General features: G+C 44.7%; 1 protein-coding gene across 2 annotated transcripts in view; it reads left to right on the top strand.

Moving 5' to 3' along the window:
- The window catches only part of LOC123756382 (unconventional myosin-XV), a 108207-nt gene that overhangs the window by 50898 nt on the left and 38136 nt on the right, over positions 1-19173 (top strand). For both annotated transcript variants that reach the window (XM_069331199.1, XM_069331198.1), the window contains exons 3-19: positions 685-795; positions 939-1027; positions 1204-1267; positions 1514-1623; positions 1761-2036; positions 2329-2506; positions 2617-2740; positions 3253-3407; positions 4024-4215; positions 4866-5000; positions 5421-5569; positions 5997-6135; positions 6745-6899; positions 7179-7383; positions 9040-9239; positions 9623-9776; positions 10298-10463. In XM_069331199.1, the coding sequence (XP_069187300.1) occupies positions 685-795; positions 939-1027; positions 1204-1267; positions 1514-1623; positions 1761-2036; positions 2329-2506; positions 2617-2740; positions 3253-3407; positions 4024-4215; positions 4866-5000; positions 5421-5569; positions 5997-6135; positions 6745-6899; positions 7179-7383; positions 9040-9239; positions 9623-9776; positions 10298-10463 (2602 nt within the window). The remainder of the gene's footprint in view (positions 1-684; positions 796-938; positions 1028-1203; positions 1268-1513; positions 1624-1760; positions 2037-2328; positions 2507-2616; positions 2741-3252; positions 3408-4023; positions 4216-4865; positions 5001-5420; positions 5570-5996; positions 6136-6744; positions 6900-7178; positions 7384-9039; positions 9240-9622; positions 9777-10297; positions 10464-19173) is intronic.

Raw genomic sequence — 19173 nt, 5'->3', positions numbered from 1 at the left:
TAAAGCTCGCAATGGTCCGGTCAACACGGCCGTCTTCCGGACTTTAATGCAAACATTTTTCTCCGTATTTGTATGCCAATGTTTTGCGTTCGCTTCTACACTATTATTTTCAACACTGCACGTTTTCTTACACCACGGGGTAGGAACACGACCATGTTCGTTTAAGAACATTTATGTTCCTATGAACGTTTTCTTCTACCATGGACGTTTTCTCCTACCGCAAACGTTTTCTTTTACTACGGACGTTCTTCGACTACGCACGTTTGCTTCTATGAACTTTGCCTGTGAGTCGTCTTGTGTACTTCCACCAGGCTACATGTACTCTCGCATGATTGTGCCTGTAGTACCGAGTGCTAGTTCTTGGGCCCCGCTTTGTCAGATGTTATTGCTTTGTACCTTTACAGTTAGACAACGACAATTTCTTTAAAGTGAGAAAAAATGGACAGGACACGTGTAAGCTTGAAACACAAATGGCTTCCCGTTTTCTGTTTTGCATCCTCTGGTAAGATGATAAAGATTAAGCCACCCAAAAGATGGCACGGGCATGAATAGCCCGTAATCTGATAGGTTAGGAGAAGGGCACTTTAGTACGACACTTTCATGACGTTGGGAAACCTTAGGACGGGCTGCAGAGACCAACGCATATTCCGGCAAAACTAAATACGTGTTATCTTGTCTTTGTAGGGCGACCTGGTGTGGTTTGACCCCGGACTGGGCTACGTGCTGCCGGGGGAGGTCATGGAGTTCCACAGAGCAGGTCAGGTCATCACCGTCCAAGCCGTCATTGGCGGCAAGGTAAGCTCCAAATTCATCCCCTGCTGCTCGTACGCCAAAGTAGACGATTATGTAATAGACTGTGATGTAGTCGGGTAGGGATGAATATAATGTAAGATCCACATCTGAGGACACCTCTCAACTATCCTACCTGTATCCCACAGTCCCAAGTCTTCACGCTGACCAACGTCTCGTCCGTGCGTCGTCGTCAGGACCTGGGACCCACTGGCGTCGACGACATGATCAGTCTATCGTGAGTTCCTGTCTATCGTCGGTATTTAGTTGGTACTTATGCGGTATCTGTCGTTTAATAATTTATTCTGAAGAGCGAGAATTGTGGAGTTTTTAATACAAGTAATTATAATAATAATAATATTATTATTATCCATTTTTTATTGACACTGTCCTTCAATGTTCACATACTTTCAGGGATCTGAATGAAGCGTCGCTTCTGTGGAACCTCAAGATCAGATACGACAAGGAAATGATTTATGTGAGTGTATTGATGTTACTGAGTGTAATGGTTGATGTATATGAGTGTGTTTGCTGAATCTATTTACTTTTGTGTATGTTAATTTCAGAGTTATTGTTATCTGGCTTTGGATTTAAAAATACGTGTCATAATTCTAATAACTAGTTTTATATTACATGGCGTTTAGCTGTTGTATACATGTAAGTGTGACTGCTGTATACATACAGTTCATTTTAACTTTACCTTCGTTCTCTCGTGCCTCGCCAGACCTACACGGGAAGCATCTTGGTAGCGGTCAACCCATACCGGATGTTCGACATCTACGGCCTTGATACTGTGAAAAAATACGAAGGCCAGATTCTAGGCACCTTACCCCCGTGAGTACCCTCAGTGACCTTGCCCCTGTTAGTGCCCTCAGTGACCTCGCCTCTGTGAGTACAGTGACCTTACCCCTCCATTGACGGCCACTTGAAAGTGACTCAATCTAAGCTCATTTACTCTCATTTTCTTCCAGCCACATCTTCGCCATTGGGTCGGCCGCGTATTCCCGTATGAGTAAGGACTCAACCAACCAGTGTGTGGTGATCTCAGGGGAGTCCGGGGCTGGCAAGACAGAGTCCACCAAGTTGATTATGCAGTACCTGGCGGCGGTTAACAAGTCCCAGAGCAACCTCATCACCGAACAGATCCTAGAGGCCTCCCCGCTCCTCGAGTCCTTCGGCAACGCCAAAACCATAAAAAATGACAATTCCTCCAGGTTTGGCAAATACCTGGAGGTCTACTTTAAGGAGTAAGTGAGAGCGAGGGTTTCCTTCAGGTGAGGGTTAGGATGGAGCAGCACTTTTAGGGTTGGTTTAATAAAATGATCTTTAGGTTCATCATTCAATTAGGCGCGGTAGGGATTATATTAGGATAAAGGGTGGCGAAGGGAGTGTGGAGAATAGCGGTGTGGGAGAGAAGCGAAGAGAATAGAGAATTGAAATGTGGAAACAGGGGAAAGAAGAAGAAAAGGGATGACCTATTTATGTGTGCATGTAAATGTATTGAGAACTGACCAGCACTAATGACCCACCGTCCCCCAGCGGAGTGATCACGGGGGCCAGGATAACGGAGTACCTGCTGGAGAAATCCCGTATAGTGACGCAGGCGCACGAGGAGAGGAACTACCATGTCTTCTACGAGCTGCTCGCCGGGCTCCCCGAAGAACGCAAGGCCAAGTACGGCCTCACCTCCGCCGACAAGTACTTCTACCTTAACCAGGTGAGTGTGGGGAGGGAGAAGAGGGTAAGGGTGAGAGGGGGAAAAGGAGGGTAACGGAGGGAGCAACCAAAGACTTCACCCACTGACCACCTCCCTCGCACCTTCCTCAGGGCGGGAGCTGCCAACTAGAGGGAAAATACGATGCAGAAGACCTCCAGGCCCTCCTCTCAGCCATGCAGGTCCTCGGGTTCTCCTCCGACGAGCAGGACACTATCTTCAGGATCCTTGCGGCTGGTCAGTCATTTTCTTTATATTTTAATTGCAAATCCCCAATATTTAATTCACTCAGCCTTGTGCTTTGCAGGCTCGAGTTCAGTCTGGAAGCTCTAGTTATATATAGATTCTTTATACTGTATATATATTATATATTATATATTATAAATTATATATTATATATTATATGCTATAATTATATATTCTTTTTTCTCTATAACTGAAATATCGAGTATGAATCATGATTGCTTTAACTAATATTTTATTGCTCATTTGGATATTGTGTTTGCATCTTGTGAGTATGTGTCTCCCACTCCCTCCCTAATTTTCTTTTTAACTCTCTCCTAGACTTCCTCCCTGATTCTCTCCCTCCTTGACTTCCTCCCTGACACTCTACCTCCTTGACTTCCTCCCTGACTCCATCCTTAACTTCTTCCCTCCCTGACTCCCAAACTTCCTCACCTACTGACTTTCAGACTCCCAGAGATCCTACAAGACTTCCTCATCCACTAACTCCCAGACTCTCTCCTCAGTTCTCCACCTCGGCAACGTTTATTTCCACCGGAAGCAGCTCCGCCACGGGCAGGAGGGCGTCGAGATCGGCAGTGAGGCTGAGATCAAGTGGGCGTCGCATCTCCTGCAGATCGACGACGTGGGCATCAGGAGGGCCCTCACCACGAAGATCACCGTGAGTTACCTTTCCTGTAGCCGAGAATGAGGGAAGGTAGCGGACGATGCTGTAGAATCTGGGGGATATTGATGTTGAAGTGCAGTAGATGTGCGAGATGGAAAGGAATGGAGGCTTCTGTAGGACTGGAAGAGGTATGATGGTAGACTTCTGTAGGACTGGAATGGGTGGGGCTTCGGCATAAAGCAGGATAAGAGGGGGGTTTCCTGTAGACGACCCGAAGAGGAAGATTTGCTAATGCAGGTGTAAGGGAAAGGGGCTGGGAGTAAGGTCAAAGGGTCAGCATTATGCTAGTCAAGTGTGGAGGGAAGAGCGTCTTGACAGGTGAGACAAGAATGGAATTCTTGTGTGAGATCATCCCAGGTGATGATATGTATACTAATATCAAGATATTATATACGAAAATACACACACACACACACACACACACACACACACACACACACACACACACACACACACACACACCAGTTATGTGTAGGTTTGAGCCTTCCACCACCCTGTACCGGACTATGAATCGTTATACCATGTATCATCTCTAGACGGAGGCTAACTAACTACTCCGGTCATGCTCCCTGAGGTAGACTGACCCCTCTCTCTCATCTCCCTGGTGCAGGAGGCGAGGAACGAGCGAGTCTTCACGCCCCTCAACATCGATCAGGCCCTGGACGCCCGGGACGCCGTGGCCAAGGCTCTCTACTCGTCCCTCTTCTCGTGGCTCGTCCGGCGGATCAACCAGATCATCCACAAGGGCTCCAGGAAAACTCACATCTCCATTCTCGACATTTTTGGCTTTGAGGTCTTCAAGGTAGGCGCTGTTTATTATGTTGTGGTCCCTTTACCTCATAAGTGTGGGTCTTGACTCTCTAAGGTGTGGTCCTTTTGCTCTTAGGCATAGTATCTTTCACTTTTTTATGAGGGCCCCAATTTCCTCCTCATATTTTATAAATTCCTCCCTCATTTGTTGTCCCTTCCCCCTCTTATATTTAGTCCCTTTCCCCCCAATATGTAGTCACTTCCCCTCCAATATGTGTTCCCCCCTTTCCTCAGATATGTGGTCCTTTTTCCCCTGCATATGTGACTCCCTTCGCCCTGATATATGTTTTTTTCTCCCTCATTTTCCTCTCATATGTGGCCACTTTCCCTCTTATATGTGGCCTCTTCCCTCCCTATATGTAGCTCAACCCTGGCCATTGTTACAGCATATTTTATCATGATCTGTGTTGAACAAAAGACGTAATACAAGGCACAGTGATAAGCTGAAAGACAAAAGAAACACGCCAAGATGTGAAGGGGAAGTTCTTTTGTATGTTGATGAAGGTGAGAGGTGGCTGTTGTACCTCGTGTAGCCGAGTGGTCACGATGGCACATAACACTGACTGTTCTCCCTCACGTACATTAGTATACCAGACCATACACAACCTGCAGATTATTGACGCTTTACTCGTGGTTCCTCAGGAAAACAGCTTCGAGCAGCTGTGCATCAACTACGCAAATGAGAAGCTGCAGTTCCACTTCAATAAACACATCTTCAAGCTGGAGCAGCAGGAGTATGCTAAGGAGAAAATTGAGTGGCAGAATATCGATTTCCAGGTAAGATGTCAGTAAGGAATTGTTTTAAAATAAGTTAAAGATTGTTATTTCCTGATATAAAATAGTTTAATATAATTTGTATAAAGGCATTATTTATGTCACCTTACCTTGCATGTTATATTTCAAACAAATTAGTGATTATTTATTATCTATATATATATATATATATATATATATATATATATATATATATATATATATATATATATATATATATATAGATACAAGACCAGCATTGTGGTCATTCCAGTAATACAGAGAAGTTGCTATAGCATTGCCCTCTTTACACTTATTATTCAGATGATCCCCTTTTTTTGCCTGCCCTTATACATGTTCTCCAGCCCTCCTGTGCTTCTTCCTTCCTGTTTGACCCTCCCGAGAGTGAGGGTGATAACTAACCTGGTCCCTGGTGCCCTCTAGGACAACCTGCCGGTGATCGAGCTGGTGGCCCGCAAGCCTGTGGGCATCCTTCACCTGCTGGATGACGAGAGCAACTTCCCCAAGGCCACCGACCACTCCTTCCTTGAGAAGTGCCACTACAACCATGCCCTCAATGAACTCTACTCCAGGTCTGCCAAGCATCCTCTTGCCTCTTCCTCCCCTCTTCCCTCTCACTTTCCTCCCTTCTCCTTCCTCTTCTCCCTCTCTCAATTTACCCAGTTCCCCCTTTCTACCCCACACTTGCCTTTAATGTATTAAATAGCACGTTGTTGTTTTGTATTCTTCCATAGCTCCATAAGATGCTTTACAAAAAAGTTTAGTCTTTCACCTCTTGTCTTTTCTAAAGTCTTTCTGTCTCTCTTATGAAATTCAATGTTATTATTTAATCACAAATGCAATTTTCTCATTGTGCATGTACCCCCCACCCCCAACCCCCCATGTGTTGGTATTGTATGCAATCTCATTCAAATCTGTCTCTTGTTCGAATCTCTCTCTCACTAAAATCTGTCTCGAATGTGGTTCACATGTTGTAACGTTTGTATATACCTGCCACAGGCCGAGGATGTCGTCTATGGAGTTTGGGATCAAGCACTACGCGGGACAGGTGTGGTACAGCGTGGAAGGTTTCCTCGACAAAAATCGTGACACACTCAGAAACGATGTGGTGGAGCTACTTATCTCCTCCAAGCTCTCTGTGAGTCCCTCTCTTGTGTGTGTGGCTCAAGGAATGCAGTTTACAGGAATTAGCCTTGACTGTAAATAGACATTTGCTGGAATGATTTGCTACAGCTATTCGAGTGATTAGATTTTGTAAATCTCATTCAAGTAGATGGAATTAAGTAAGCTCATGTAGGTGACGAGACTTGATAACATTCATATGAGCTAGTAGACTTGATAACATTCATATGAGCTAGTAGACTTGATAACATTCATATGAGCTAGTAGACTTGATAAAGCACGTCCTGGTTAAACACTGTCTACAGTAAAGGCTGTCCGTGTGAGATGTGTCTTTATATATTTGTTGGGAGCAGTTGCCTGGCACGTCTGGTAGTGCTTAAGTTTCACTGCTTCTCGTATGATTACATGAACGCCACCTCCTTCCTAAACTTTTATTTACCTTTACATCATTTTCACTTTTTACAAAACCTTTTCGCATGTTATGACATTTATATTTATTCCCTATATCATACTTTTGTCAGTTAATCTTTTATTCGCTTTTACTCATCGTTATTATTACTCTTTACTATCAAACTTTTTCATATATGGTATTAATTGGTTGTGGTGTTGGGGACGTGTGTTGCAGATGTTGTCGGAGATGTTCCTCGACGTCCGGCTGTCGTCTGAGAACAAGACTTTAACCAAGGCCAATGGTCGCTTTGTAACCATGAAGCCCAGGACCCCCACCGTCTCCGCCCGCTTCAACGACTCCCTCACTCATCTTATCGAGGGCATGGCCAAGTGAGTATCCCTGCTTCCTCCTGTTGTTCCCGCCGCCTTCCTCCTGGTGGTGTATCTCTACTTCTTTCCAGTGGTTCCTTCTCTGTTTCTTTATTGTCACACTTTCAATTTCTTCTCTTGCCCCCGAAATATCCGAAATTCATTCCATTTTTTTTCCTCATTAATTCCTTTCCTCCCTCCCTCGCTTGTTCCATCCCTCCCGCCCTCGAATTCCCCCTCTGGCTTGTTCCCTCCCTCCTTGCCCTGCAATTCGTTAACACTTCTCCCTCTCCCTCCCAGGTGTAATCCATGGTTTGTGCGTTGCATTAAACCCAACAACGAGAAGGCGCCATTGAAGCTGGACATGCCCTGCGTCCTCGAGCAGCTCCGGTACTCTGGGATGCTGGAGACCATCAAGATCCGTCAGCAGGGATTCCCAGTGCGCTTGCGCTTCAACCTCTTCTCTGAGCGGTACCGATGCCTCGTTCCTGGCCAGGTACCGAGGGTGAGTGGCTCTTGGAGTTGGTGCAAGCTCTTGGTGCATGTTGTTGAGTGTGTGGCTCTTTTAGGGGGGCTGCAAGCTCTTGTTGTATGTTGTTGAGTGTGTGGCTCTTGAAGGTGCATTGTTAAGACTAGTAATAATGTGTACAAAACAATGAAATGAGAGGATGCTAAGGGTCTCAAATATTTGGTGTTAGTGTGTGCTTCCTTTAGATGAGAAACTGGATCAGTACTCTATAAATGAGTATCGGATAAATATGTTTTGGCGCTGAATTAATTAGTATAATCTTTTAGTTGATTACAGGTTAGCATTTCCCAGCGTACACAATATGTGCATGAATACACACACAAAAGCCCAAGACTTTTAATGATATTCCAGTGTATGGATGATGATCAAGTATCTATTATAATAGTACAAATGTCCTTCTTATGAGTGATTTCAACCACTCATAATTAGAATGGGAAACGAGAAATCCACTTAAAAGCAAAACTATGTGGATCACTCAACTATTTACGGCCATAGAGTAAAACTTTCTGATGTAGATTAAGAGGTGAACTTTCCTATCTGACGTTACAGTAACCCAACTATATAAGAAGAAAGGCAACGGCATTAGACCAAATTACGCGCTGAAAAAATGAAAAACCGTCACATAAAGCTACAATGACCTCTGGAAGTAGTTAAACATAAGATCCCCGATTGTCCTCAATACCGAACCAGACATCCCCATGGCACTGGGGAAGGGGGAGGGGCAGACAAGGAATAGAGGCAACATTGAACAATATTAAAGTATCCGAAGAGGAGGAAGAGAGAGCCAATAATGCATCAACAAGGCTACAGGACAAGACCAATTTGTTTTATAGCTTCTGAAACATGCAGCAGGAATACTATGTAACCCATTAGTTTACTATGCAACATATTAGTGAATAGAAAACTTCTGGATATCTGAAAAATTGGAAAGCTACTGCGGGAGTCAGCAAAGATAAGGGCCTGGAAGAGGTGATAAGGCCACCAGAGGCACATATAAATGAAATTACTTCGTCAGGATAGATAAAATTAACAGATATAGGAACATTTAGAAATCTATGCAAAGAATCATTTAGAACATTATAAGGAGTCTGAAAATATGCAGCCACAGTGTGGAATAAGAAAATAGAAAAGATGTAGAGATTTGCTTCGAGATGAGTACCAGAGAGAAGTAACCTGAGTTATGGGGCCATATCAAAGAAATTTCAACCTAACAAACACTAACAAACCAACCTAACAAACACTTGGGACCAAAGGACCAAAGCTCAACCCCCGCAAGCACAATTAGGTGAGTACTAGAAAAATGAATGACGAGAGGTGATAAGATCACAACGTATAAGATCCTGAGAGGAATAAAAGTTAAATGGATTGAGATGATCATTTCCAGGGAAAGGATGGCAGAACGAGGGAGGACACAACTGGAACCTAAAAATATAAATTTGTATAAAAAAAATAAGGAAATATTAGTTTCCAGTGAGAGTGGAAAATAAATAGAACCCTCTTTGGTCCTCCCTAGCTGCCCTCTTTCTCTTTACTTTTCCCTTTTCCTCCTATCCTTTCTTTCTTTCTTCCCCTTTATTATCTTGTGTTTCTTCTTTCCTCTCTGTCTTCACCTGTTCTTGCTTACTCTCCCAGGGGGCGCCATCGAAGGAGATCTGCCGGGTGGTGTTGGACCATATGTCGAGGGGGAGCCGGGGAGCCTTCCAGCTGGGCACCACCAAGATCTTCATGAAGGAGGCGCTGGAGCAGACGCTGGAGCAGGAGAGGTACAAGAGGCTCTCTCATTCCGTCATCACCCTCCAGAGGCACGTCCGGGGCTACCTCGTCCGTAGGAGGTGAGCGCCAGCTGTTGTGATAGTAGCACTGGATGTGATAGTGACAGAGTAGTAATAGTAGTTGATGAGGTAGTTGTCATTGCCGGGGGCAATAGTAGTTGGGGGAACGGGAGTAGTAGTGATGGTAGCTATTGTATTACCATAACCATTTTTCACTGTTGTTATTATCTACATCACCACTATTATCAACACTATCACCACCACCACTACCTCGACCATTACAACTATCGTCATCACTACCACCATCACTAGCATCATTACATCTCCATTACAACTATCACCACCAAAACCACAACCACTATAACCACCACAGCCACCACCACAACAACAACCAGCAGCAACATTATCACCATTCACATTGTTTTTCACTATGTTGAGCGCAGGTACCGGGCACAGCAACGGAGCGCAGTTTTGGTGCAGTCTGTGGTGCGCATGTGGATGGCCCGCCGGAGCTACCGCACACTGCGCAGCGCTGTCATCAAGGCGCAGGCGCTGGCCAGAGGGAGGAGGACGCGAAGACTCTACGCCAGACTTAAGGTTAGTGCATGAAGTGGCAAGTTGGGTCTTCCTCAGGTCTTGAAGGAGCAAGTTGGCTCTTCTCCAGGGCCTGAAGAGTCAAGTTGGTTCTTCTTAAGAGTTTGAAGAGGCAAGTTTGCTTTTCTTCAGGTCTTGAAGAAGCGAGTTGGTTTTTCTTCAGGGCCTGAAAGAGCAAGTTGGCTCTTCTTCAGGACTTGAAGGAGCAAGTTGGCTCTTCTTCAGGACCTGTAGAGTCAAGTTGGCTCTTCTTCAGGACCTGAAGAGTCAAGTTGGCTCTTCTTCAGGTATTGAAGGGGCACGTTGGCTCATGAGGGCTTGAAGGGGTAAGTTGGCGCTTCTTCAAGGATTAAAGGGGACAAATTGGCTCTTCGAGGCTTAAAGGGCAAGTTGACTCCTCTTCAGGGCTTGAAGGGGCAAGTTAGCACTTCTTCGGGGCTAGAAGAGGTCAAGATGGCTTTCCTTCAGGGCTTCAAGACGGTTACCACCACTCACCATCCACCCTTACCCTTGACCACCTGCAGGAGGAGATGGCCCGACGGAAGAAGGCGGAGGAGCTGGCGAAGCAGAGGGCAGAGAGAGAGGCTCGCCAGAACCAGGCAGAGCAAGAGAGAGTCCAGCGCTCGGTCGCTGGGGTCAACCACCTGGAGATTCCCGCCGAGTTGGCCTTCATCCTCTCCAAGGTCAACGGTGAGTGCCGGACGCGACCTTTCTTCCCCTCTCTATTGCCATTTAATGCCACTGCGACCTTTGCTGACCTTTCCTTAAGGGTTGAGAGTGCGTAAGGGTTTTCGTATAGGGTGTTCCTGTGCCGTAGTTGACCCCTAGTAATTTGTATCATTTACGAAATGTATTGTCAGTGGCTAATGACAGAAATGACCTTTTGTTAAATACTGGAGATGGGTTTAGACTTACGTAAAGAAAGGGTGAGAGAGAGAGAGAGAGAGAGAGAGAGAGAGAGAGAGAGAGAGAGAGAGAGAGAGAGAGAGAGAGAGAGAGAGAGAGAGAGAGAGAGAGAGAGATAAGACAAGGGCGACTGGCCAGTTTGCTGTCTCATGTTTAGCGTTCACTAAACGTGCGTTTTATGGGCTCTGACGCGGAACCCAAAGTATCCGAGTATGAGCGTGTGTGTGTGTGTGTGTGTGTGTGTGTGTGTGTGTGTGTGTGTGTGTGTGTGTGTGTGTGTGTGTGTGTGTGTGTGTGTGTGTGTGTGTGATGGAGGGCCTTCAAGTCTGGCGACCTGGCACGGCAAGGCTTCTGGGAGACTGCCTCCTATGGGACCATGATTATGTGGGAACTTCTGTTATGTCATACTCTTGCTGGTGATGGATGGGCTCACTGGTGTGACGAGAGGAGAGGAGGAGAGAGAGAGAGAGAGAGAGAGAGAGAGAGAGAGAGAGAGAGAGAGAGAGAGAGAGAGAGAGAGAGAGAGAGAGAGAGAGAGAGAGAGAGAGAGAGAGAAACGAACTAAAAAGGTAGGTAATATTTGTGTAGTCTGCCTCTGTCTCTCTCTCTTTCTCTCTCTCTCTCTCTCTCTCTCTCTCTCTCTCTCTCTCTCTCTCTCTCTCTCTCTCTCTCTCTCTCTCTCTCTCTCTCTCTCTCTCTCTCTCTCACACACATTAATTTCCAAACAATGAATTGAATACTTTAGCTCAAACTCTGTATATAAGTACCAGTTTGGAATAAGCCATCATCCTGTGGTTAACCCAGGTTAATTTTGGTTTATTTAGGCATGCAAGCCTGAAGTAACAATTAGCTAGAGTAAAGACTGGCTGTTACGCTGCTCGACGGTACAACTGTGAGGAGTTTTGCTACACTTTGAGCCTTATCGTGTCGTTTATTTTCTCAGATTCAGTTGTTCAGTGATTTAATGGTTGTCTGCTTTGTTTGTTCAGTTTGCCCGAACCACTATGCCTGTTAGTGGCTTTGCAAGAATGTAAAAATATTACTCTAATGTAATCTCACCAACCCTTTGTTCCTTCTTGTAAATAAAATATTATTATTATTATTATTATTATTTGTTCAGTGGCTTTGGGGTTGTCTGCTTTATTTGATCAGTGGCTTTGAGTTTGTCTACTTTATTTGATCAGTGGCTTTGGGTTTGTCTACTTTATTTCTTCAGTGGCTTTGGGTTTGTCTACTTTATTTGATCAGTGGCTTTGGGGTTGTCTGCTTTATTTTTTCAGTGGCTTTATGGTTGTCTACTTTATTTTTCAGTGGCTTTATGGTTGTCTACTTTATTTGTACAGCGGCTTTGGGGTTGTCTTGATAGATTCATTGTAGCTTTTTCTTACTTCTTTTTCATCGACATGACAAACACGTAAGAAAATTTAGTTAATTTATACGTGTTATACAATTGTTTAATGTGAATCGAAATCAATGTTTTATTGAGAGAAGGTCTCCACAAGATATTAGTTCTCATCCTGAACACACCATTTTCTTTATTTGGCAGGGAAAGCTTAAAAAAAACGAGACTTAGAATAATAAATAAAAGGAGTAACTTTAGAAAGTGAAGCCACGTTTAGCATGAAGATCATCAGTGGAGAACGGATGGAACAAAAGACATTGTAAAGAACGCAACACAAATAACATCAAAAGAACACAAGCGTTAGAGAACAAAGGCATCAGCAGCTAGGCAGAACATTCCATAGAGTACAGTAAAGGTATTGAGGAAAGGGAGATGGGAGAGTGAGTGGGAGAGTGAGGAGAGTGAGAAAGGAGAGTGAGGAGAGTGAGAGAGTGAGGTGGAGAGGTTGATAGAGAGGTGGAGGTAATAACTTGTCACTTCCGTGATAGAAGTTGACGTAGCCCGTTCTCTTGATTTGCCACAAGGTACAAAATACAAAGCGCTCACCTAACCAGGAACGTACAGACCGAAGCAACCCCAACCTAACCTAACCTAACCATGCATAGAAAACGTGGATATATGAGCCGCTGCTTCTCACAGTACCTTGTAATTTGTACGTTGCGGGCCATAACGTTCAGAATGAGACGTAATAGACGAGAGAACGATACCAATACACGATCACTCGTTTGTGTACTCACCTGGTTGTACTCACTAAGTTGTACTCACCTGGTTGTACTCTTTTCTTTGAGTGTGTATTCACCTAGTTGTGCTTGCGGGGGTTGAGCTCTGCTCTTTCGGCCCGCCTCTCAACTGTCAATCAACTGTTTCTACTACTACTACTGTTTTTTTCCCACACCACACACACACCCCAGGAAGCAGCCCGTGACAGCTGACTAACTCCCAGGTACCGATTTAATGCTAGGTTACAGGGGCATAGGGTGAAAGAAACTCTGCCCATCGTTTCTTGCCGGCGCCCGGAATCGAACCCGGAACCACAGGATCACGTGCCAAGCGTGCTGTCCGCTCGGCCGACCGGCTCCTCTGTGTGTGTGTGTGTGTGTGTGTGTGTGTGTGTGTGTGTGTGTGTGTGTGTGTGTGTGTGTGTGTGTGTGTGTGTGTGTGTATATGTGTACTCTCCTAGATGTGCTTACAGGGTTGAGCATGACCCTTATCCTGCCTTACTAATCTCTGGTCAGTTGTATGTAATTACCTAAATGTAATTACCTAAGTGTAGTTACAGGAGGAGAGCTACACTCATGGTGTCTCTCATTCACTGTAGTACTCTGTCATGTAACACTTTGAAACTTCTGACGGTTTTGGCCTCCGCCACCTTCTCCACCTTAAACCACTGTTTGCAAAAGAGAACTCTCTAAGAATTTTTCGGCAGCCTTGTTTACCTAATTGAACCTATGACTTCTTGTTCTGAAAGTTGTGTGTACATTTCCTATTTATATGTACTATTTGTGTTTGCAGGATCGAGTTGTTAGCTCTTGGACTATGCCTTTTTAACCGTTGGTTGTCTAATTTTCCTGTATCATATGTGCATAAATATATCTCTCTCACACACATTCCCAGCATGCAATCAGTACCAGCTTACTCCCAATTACCTATTTACTGGTAAGTGAACAGTGCCTCCAGTTGAAAGAAGTTCTTCCCATTTGTTTCTGCCTCGGCTGGAAATGGAACTTGGGCCCTTTTGATTACGACGCTTCAGTGCTGTTCGCTTGGCTGTGAGGACCTGAGTGTGTGTGTGTGTGCGTGCTTCCTGGCTATATGTGTATACATAAAAGTTTATACTGTATATATTTTTGGGTGGAGGGGGCACTCGGTGCGCGTGTTGACGTTCGCGTAGTCCCATTAGTGTTCGTGTGCAGGAATCCGGCTTTCCAGACGCAACCGTCGGTCGGTGAAGAAGTGATGCCGCCACGCTCGTCTGGGGAGAGAAAGTCCTTCTTTATCATGTGTTTTACCAGTGTTGTGGTCGCATATCTTTCTGGTACTTGCCTTTGTTCGCTTCTTATACAAGACGAGGATATAAAATGCGATAATAATGCTAAACAGATTTGAATACATTGATGATGTCAACTGTAGAGTTTTGTAGCTATTAAGGACACGCACATATTAAGATATGTTATGTATTCCCGTTGGGCCATAGAAACCTGTCAGTCTTGGTTCCATTTTTCCTGACTGTGCGTTCGTCTAAGTTTGTGTTAACATAACATGAAGTATAGAGGAGTAACACGGTGACTGTACTGCGGATCGAGCGCAATTGTTCGGTCGGGGTTTCCCTGGAAATATGAAACGTGTGTGGGCGTCGTCTCTCCGGCTTAGGATGTATTCGGGGGATAATGTAGTGTTTACATTTTGAAATTGTGCAAAATGGGGCAAGTAATCTACGCACCTATAAACTTAATCATTATAATAAACTTGACTGTTTCTCTGCTATGGTTGGTTACTTAAACATTGCTGGTGCCCTCTATCGTCTGGCTCGTGAGTTACAACGCCGTCGCTGGCCAAGCAGGGAGCACACTAAGTAGTGAGTCTGGTGGTGGCTACGCGCGGAGGATCGCCGTGCGGCTCTGTGCCAGCGAACAGTATCAGTGAACAGAACCTTACTGCACAACCTGGTGGTTGCCGTGGCCGCAGACATCACTGGAGCAGCAGTCTACTGGCTCGTGCTTAATTAAGTAGGCAGGTTCAACTGGACCTCCTGGTGCTTGAAACTGCTGCTATTGGAGGTTGGAAGAAGAGGAGGAAGAACAGCGACCAGGAGTCCATCAGGCCTGCTTGTCTGAAGGCTGACTAGAGGCAGAAATTCTGGTGACCGTGGTGCTATGTCATGGTGTTTTGTGAGTCTGGATGGGCATCCACTTCGAGTCATGTTGGGCTGTGTTGCGTTTACACAGCCGCCTGCCATCTTAAGGTGGTGGTCCTCCACTACCTGGGATACGGTACGTACCTCTTGCTCTGCGTATCCTGTTGGGGAGAGGGTTGTAGCGCTACAGTAAACACACTTGTTTATAACACATTGTTGTCTGCATTCTGGGGTTCCACGTAATGCTTCATGGCCAGAGATAAGCATCTGCGCGCCACGCACACTGGAGAAAGCTTCCGTTTGCTTTATTTAAGCTAAACTATTCGATTTTTCCAATATAAACAATGTTACAAGAATAATTCTTTCATTTTGTTTGTTATTAAAAGTTCAATATACACATAGTATGGAGAAAAATGATAAGTGGGGGGGGGCATACAAGGCTCGGTACTTGGACCATTACTGCTCCTGATTTATTTAACTGACCACCTGAGGAAGAGGAGTCCTACATGTGTAAGAACCCAGGAAGACTCCGTACTTGTTCCACTAATGGTCAGATAAATTACCGGAATGGATAAGCGCATGACTACTGGAGGTTAATCCTAAATATTGTAAAGTAATGAAGTTTGGAATAGAAGAGAGGAGACCAGAATGATAGCACAATACACGAAGGATTCAACTACAACAAAGTTAACAAAGGCAGCATCACCTGGGTGTGGATGTAACACCAAGAATTAACAGAGGAACTGTTCTGTTACTGTTCTGTTAAAATTCTGTTACTGTGTTCAAAGGAACACATTAACAGAATTATATCTGCTGCATATGCAAGATTAGCTAACCCAATGAGAAACTAGACGATCCAAAGATATGCAACGAGACTTGCTCCTGAGCTGAAGGATTGAGTTACGAGGAAAGACCGAGAGAACTAGATCTTACCACACTGGAGGAAAGGAGAAATAGGGGGGGATATGATAACAACATATAAGATTCTAAATGAAACTGACAAGGTAGATAAAGCAGCATTGCTCAAAGCTAGGACTGCCAGAACGAGGGGCCAGAGATGGAAATTCGAGACACAAAAGACTAACAGAAACGGAACAAAGAAGCTTTTCAGTGTTAAGAACTGTCAATCAGGGAAATAGGTTAGACCTAGAAGTTGTTGGAGCTAATTCGATCCAACGTTTTAAATGTTAATATGACAGAAGCGGGAGAAATGAGTCATTGCATTAATAAAAGAATGTTCAGAAGGCGGGGCTAGGAGCCTAGCTCGACCCTGCAAGCACATCTAGGTGAGTACACACACACACACTAGGTGAGTACACACACACTAGGTGAGTACACATCCACTAGGTAGGTACTCACATACACAATCACACATTCATCAGCCACTTAGAATGAGTAAGGATGGTTGATGTGTTGGGACACGTGAGAGGAGAGATGCTTGGTGTGCCATGACTTCCAAGGTGAAATATAATTGTTTACGGTCTCAACTGTATCGTGACTTCTCTTTGAGTATCATGTTGAGATGTATTCCAACCCTCTGAACTCTGGGCGTTATCAAGCAATCACTGTTATATTGGCGAGGGGTTGACCCGTCTCTACATGTTTTGTATAACTCTCTCTCTCTCTCTCTCTCTCTCTCTCTCTCTCTCTCTCTCTCTCTCTCTCTCTCTCTCTCTCTCTCTCTCTCTCTCTTCCTTCTTTCCGTGATTCAAGGGAATAAAATGGTATTACCATCGACACTGTAGATTGACAGTTTATATAGCGTGGATGAAAGGTTAATTACCCCGAACACCGCTGATCAGTAATGGAAGGTCCTGTATAGTACCAGCATGATCGGGAAGCGTTGCAATAACTGCATTTCCCACACACAGTATGAGGGTAGGGCAGGCCAGCTGGTCTAATGGGGGTCTTCCATTACTTATAGTAGTGGGCTGCGACTCTGGGAGCTCGAACACCCTTCCCAGCAACCACACACACACACACACACACACACACACACACACACACACACACACACACACACACACACACACACACACACACACACACACACACACACACATACATACATACATACCCATATACACACACACACACACACACACACACACACACACACACACACACACACACACACACACACACACACACACACACACACACACGTGTGTGTGTGTGGAGAAGAGGATTAAGGTGTAATTTTATTCTTCTGTGTCTGTCTGCGACGGACGATTCAGGTTCAGAACACCGTCATTTTCATACTGTCTCTCTGGTATCTCCACCACTACACCTCCTCCTCCACCTCTTCTTCCTCCTAGTCTCCTCCACCTCTTCCTCTTTCTCCGTCTCATCCTCCTCCTCCTCCTCCTCCTACGTCTCTTCTTCCTCCTTCTCTTCAGTGCTCGCATTTTTGTTATCCTCCTCCATTACCCTCTTCTTCCTCTATCCCCTCTTTCTCCTCCATATCCCACTTCCTCTTCTACTACTCCGAAGAATGAACAAACAAACATTGTGAGATACGCGGAGAACAAGAGAGATACAACCATATAACCAGAGAAGTAAACAATCGAGTAGGAAGAGAATGCCAGAGAGAGAGAGAGAGAGAGAGAGAGAGAAACAAGTGGATAGACGAAGCTATAAAATCACAGATATTTTGACACTAGTTGTCTCGGCTGAGTTGTGATGAGGGCCAAGGAAGGCGGTGTTGAATATTATACAGTGGCCAGTGTGGAGAGTCACGCCAGGCACCTGCAAGGGGGCTCTACAAGCACCATCATCGCCCTCAAGCACCATCACCACTATCTACACTACAAGCACCACCATCACTGTAGACACCGTCACCACTACCACCACTACAAGCACCACCATAACCACCATGTATTGACAACAGTGCATCTACAGGAAGTAATGGTGCACTGTCGAGAGAGAGGAAGCAGAAAATTATTTTAGTTGAGAGACCACAACATGACTTTGTGTAGGCTTCGATGACCACATTCGCATATAACATGATGAGGGAGTTATAACATTGCCTTATGCAAGTCCTTCACTTATACATGCATAAAATACTAAGAAATTATGTATTTTCCCCATTACTAGGCAGAGTAGCGGGCGCCACACGGCCTGCAGGCGATGCTTCCCCCTCTCGTCAGCATACTGGAGATCAATATACCGCTAGTATGCTGAATATATAATATCGCTAGTATGCTACGTACAGAATATCAACAGCAAGACGATTTTGAGGTCCCATGAATGAACCTATATGAAAGTGCAGTATTTGTTTTCAGAAGGAACCAAAGGTCGACCTGATACTTGTGGCTGGTGTTGGGAATGGGTCTGGTAAGGTAAAAATAATTTAAATAACTATTATTTATTATGTATTAATAATAAATAAAGTAATGGTTAAAATAACCCGAACGTGTGAGGAAGTTGAATACTTTCATTTATCAAAATAACTGATAACAGGTCTAAAACCAAAGTTTACAACTTCTAATATCCGAAATTTCGAATTTTAGGTGAAATGCCTAACTAACTGCTAATAGCTCTAACGATCGTTACTGATCTACACGATAACGGTCACTACTGTTCAACACCAACAGTTGCAACGGCCACAATTTTCCATAGATTGCAACGGCAACTATTGATCTCCATCACAGGTCTCTTCTGGTCATCACCAACGGTAATAACCGTCACCTTTAACGGTCTTAACAGCCGCTGCCAAGTGTAATAGTGATGGCAAACAGCCATCAACATTCAATGGCATTGAAAGTGCGCCTGCGTGGTCACAGGCCGAAGGACAGCGAGATGCATGAACAATTCTGAACTGTTGAGGTCTTCCTCCGTGCCTTATCAACACCCAACAGTTAAACTATCGTGAAAAAAGAGGAATTGTTGTTTATACTGTTAAATGGGTGGTTATTGATTAAGTGGAGAGAGGAGGGCGTACGTGCGCGCGTGCGTGTGCATGAGTGTGTTTTATTTTCAAATTGTCCCTTGCCTGACACTGGGTGCACGCACACTACGCACTCGCGTGCGTCTTCACATCTCCTTTGAGGTGGTTGACTTAGGTTGTTAACTCCCCAAGTCAGTACCTACTTCATGTCAGAATGGTTTAAGTACATCGTATAGCTACGGTTGCTGCCGAAGTAAGTTCGAAATGTGTTTGAACATTTTCTTAATCCATTGAAGAGTTCTGCGTGATATTCTTGTCAACTACTACTCTAGAACCCCCCCGTTAAAGT

The sequence above is a fragment of the Procambarus clarkii genome, chromosome 25 (genome assembly GCF_040958095.1).
Source record: "Procambarus clarkii isolate CNS0578487 chromosome 25, FALCON_Pclarkii_2.0, whole genome shotgun sequence".
Taxonomy (NCBI): domain Eukaryota; kingdom Metazoa; phylum Arthropoda; class Malacostraca; order Decapoda; family Cambaridae; genus Procambarus; species Procambarus clarkii.
This window is presented reverse-complemented; position numbering and strand designations above follow the sequence as displayed.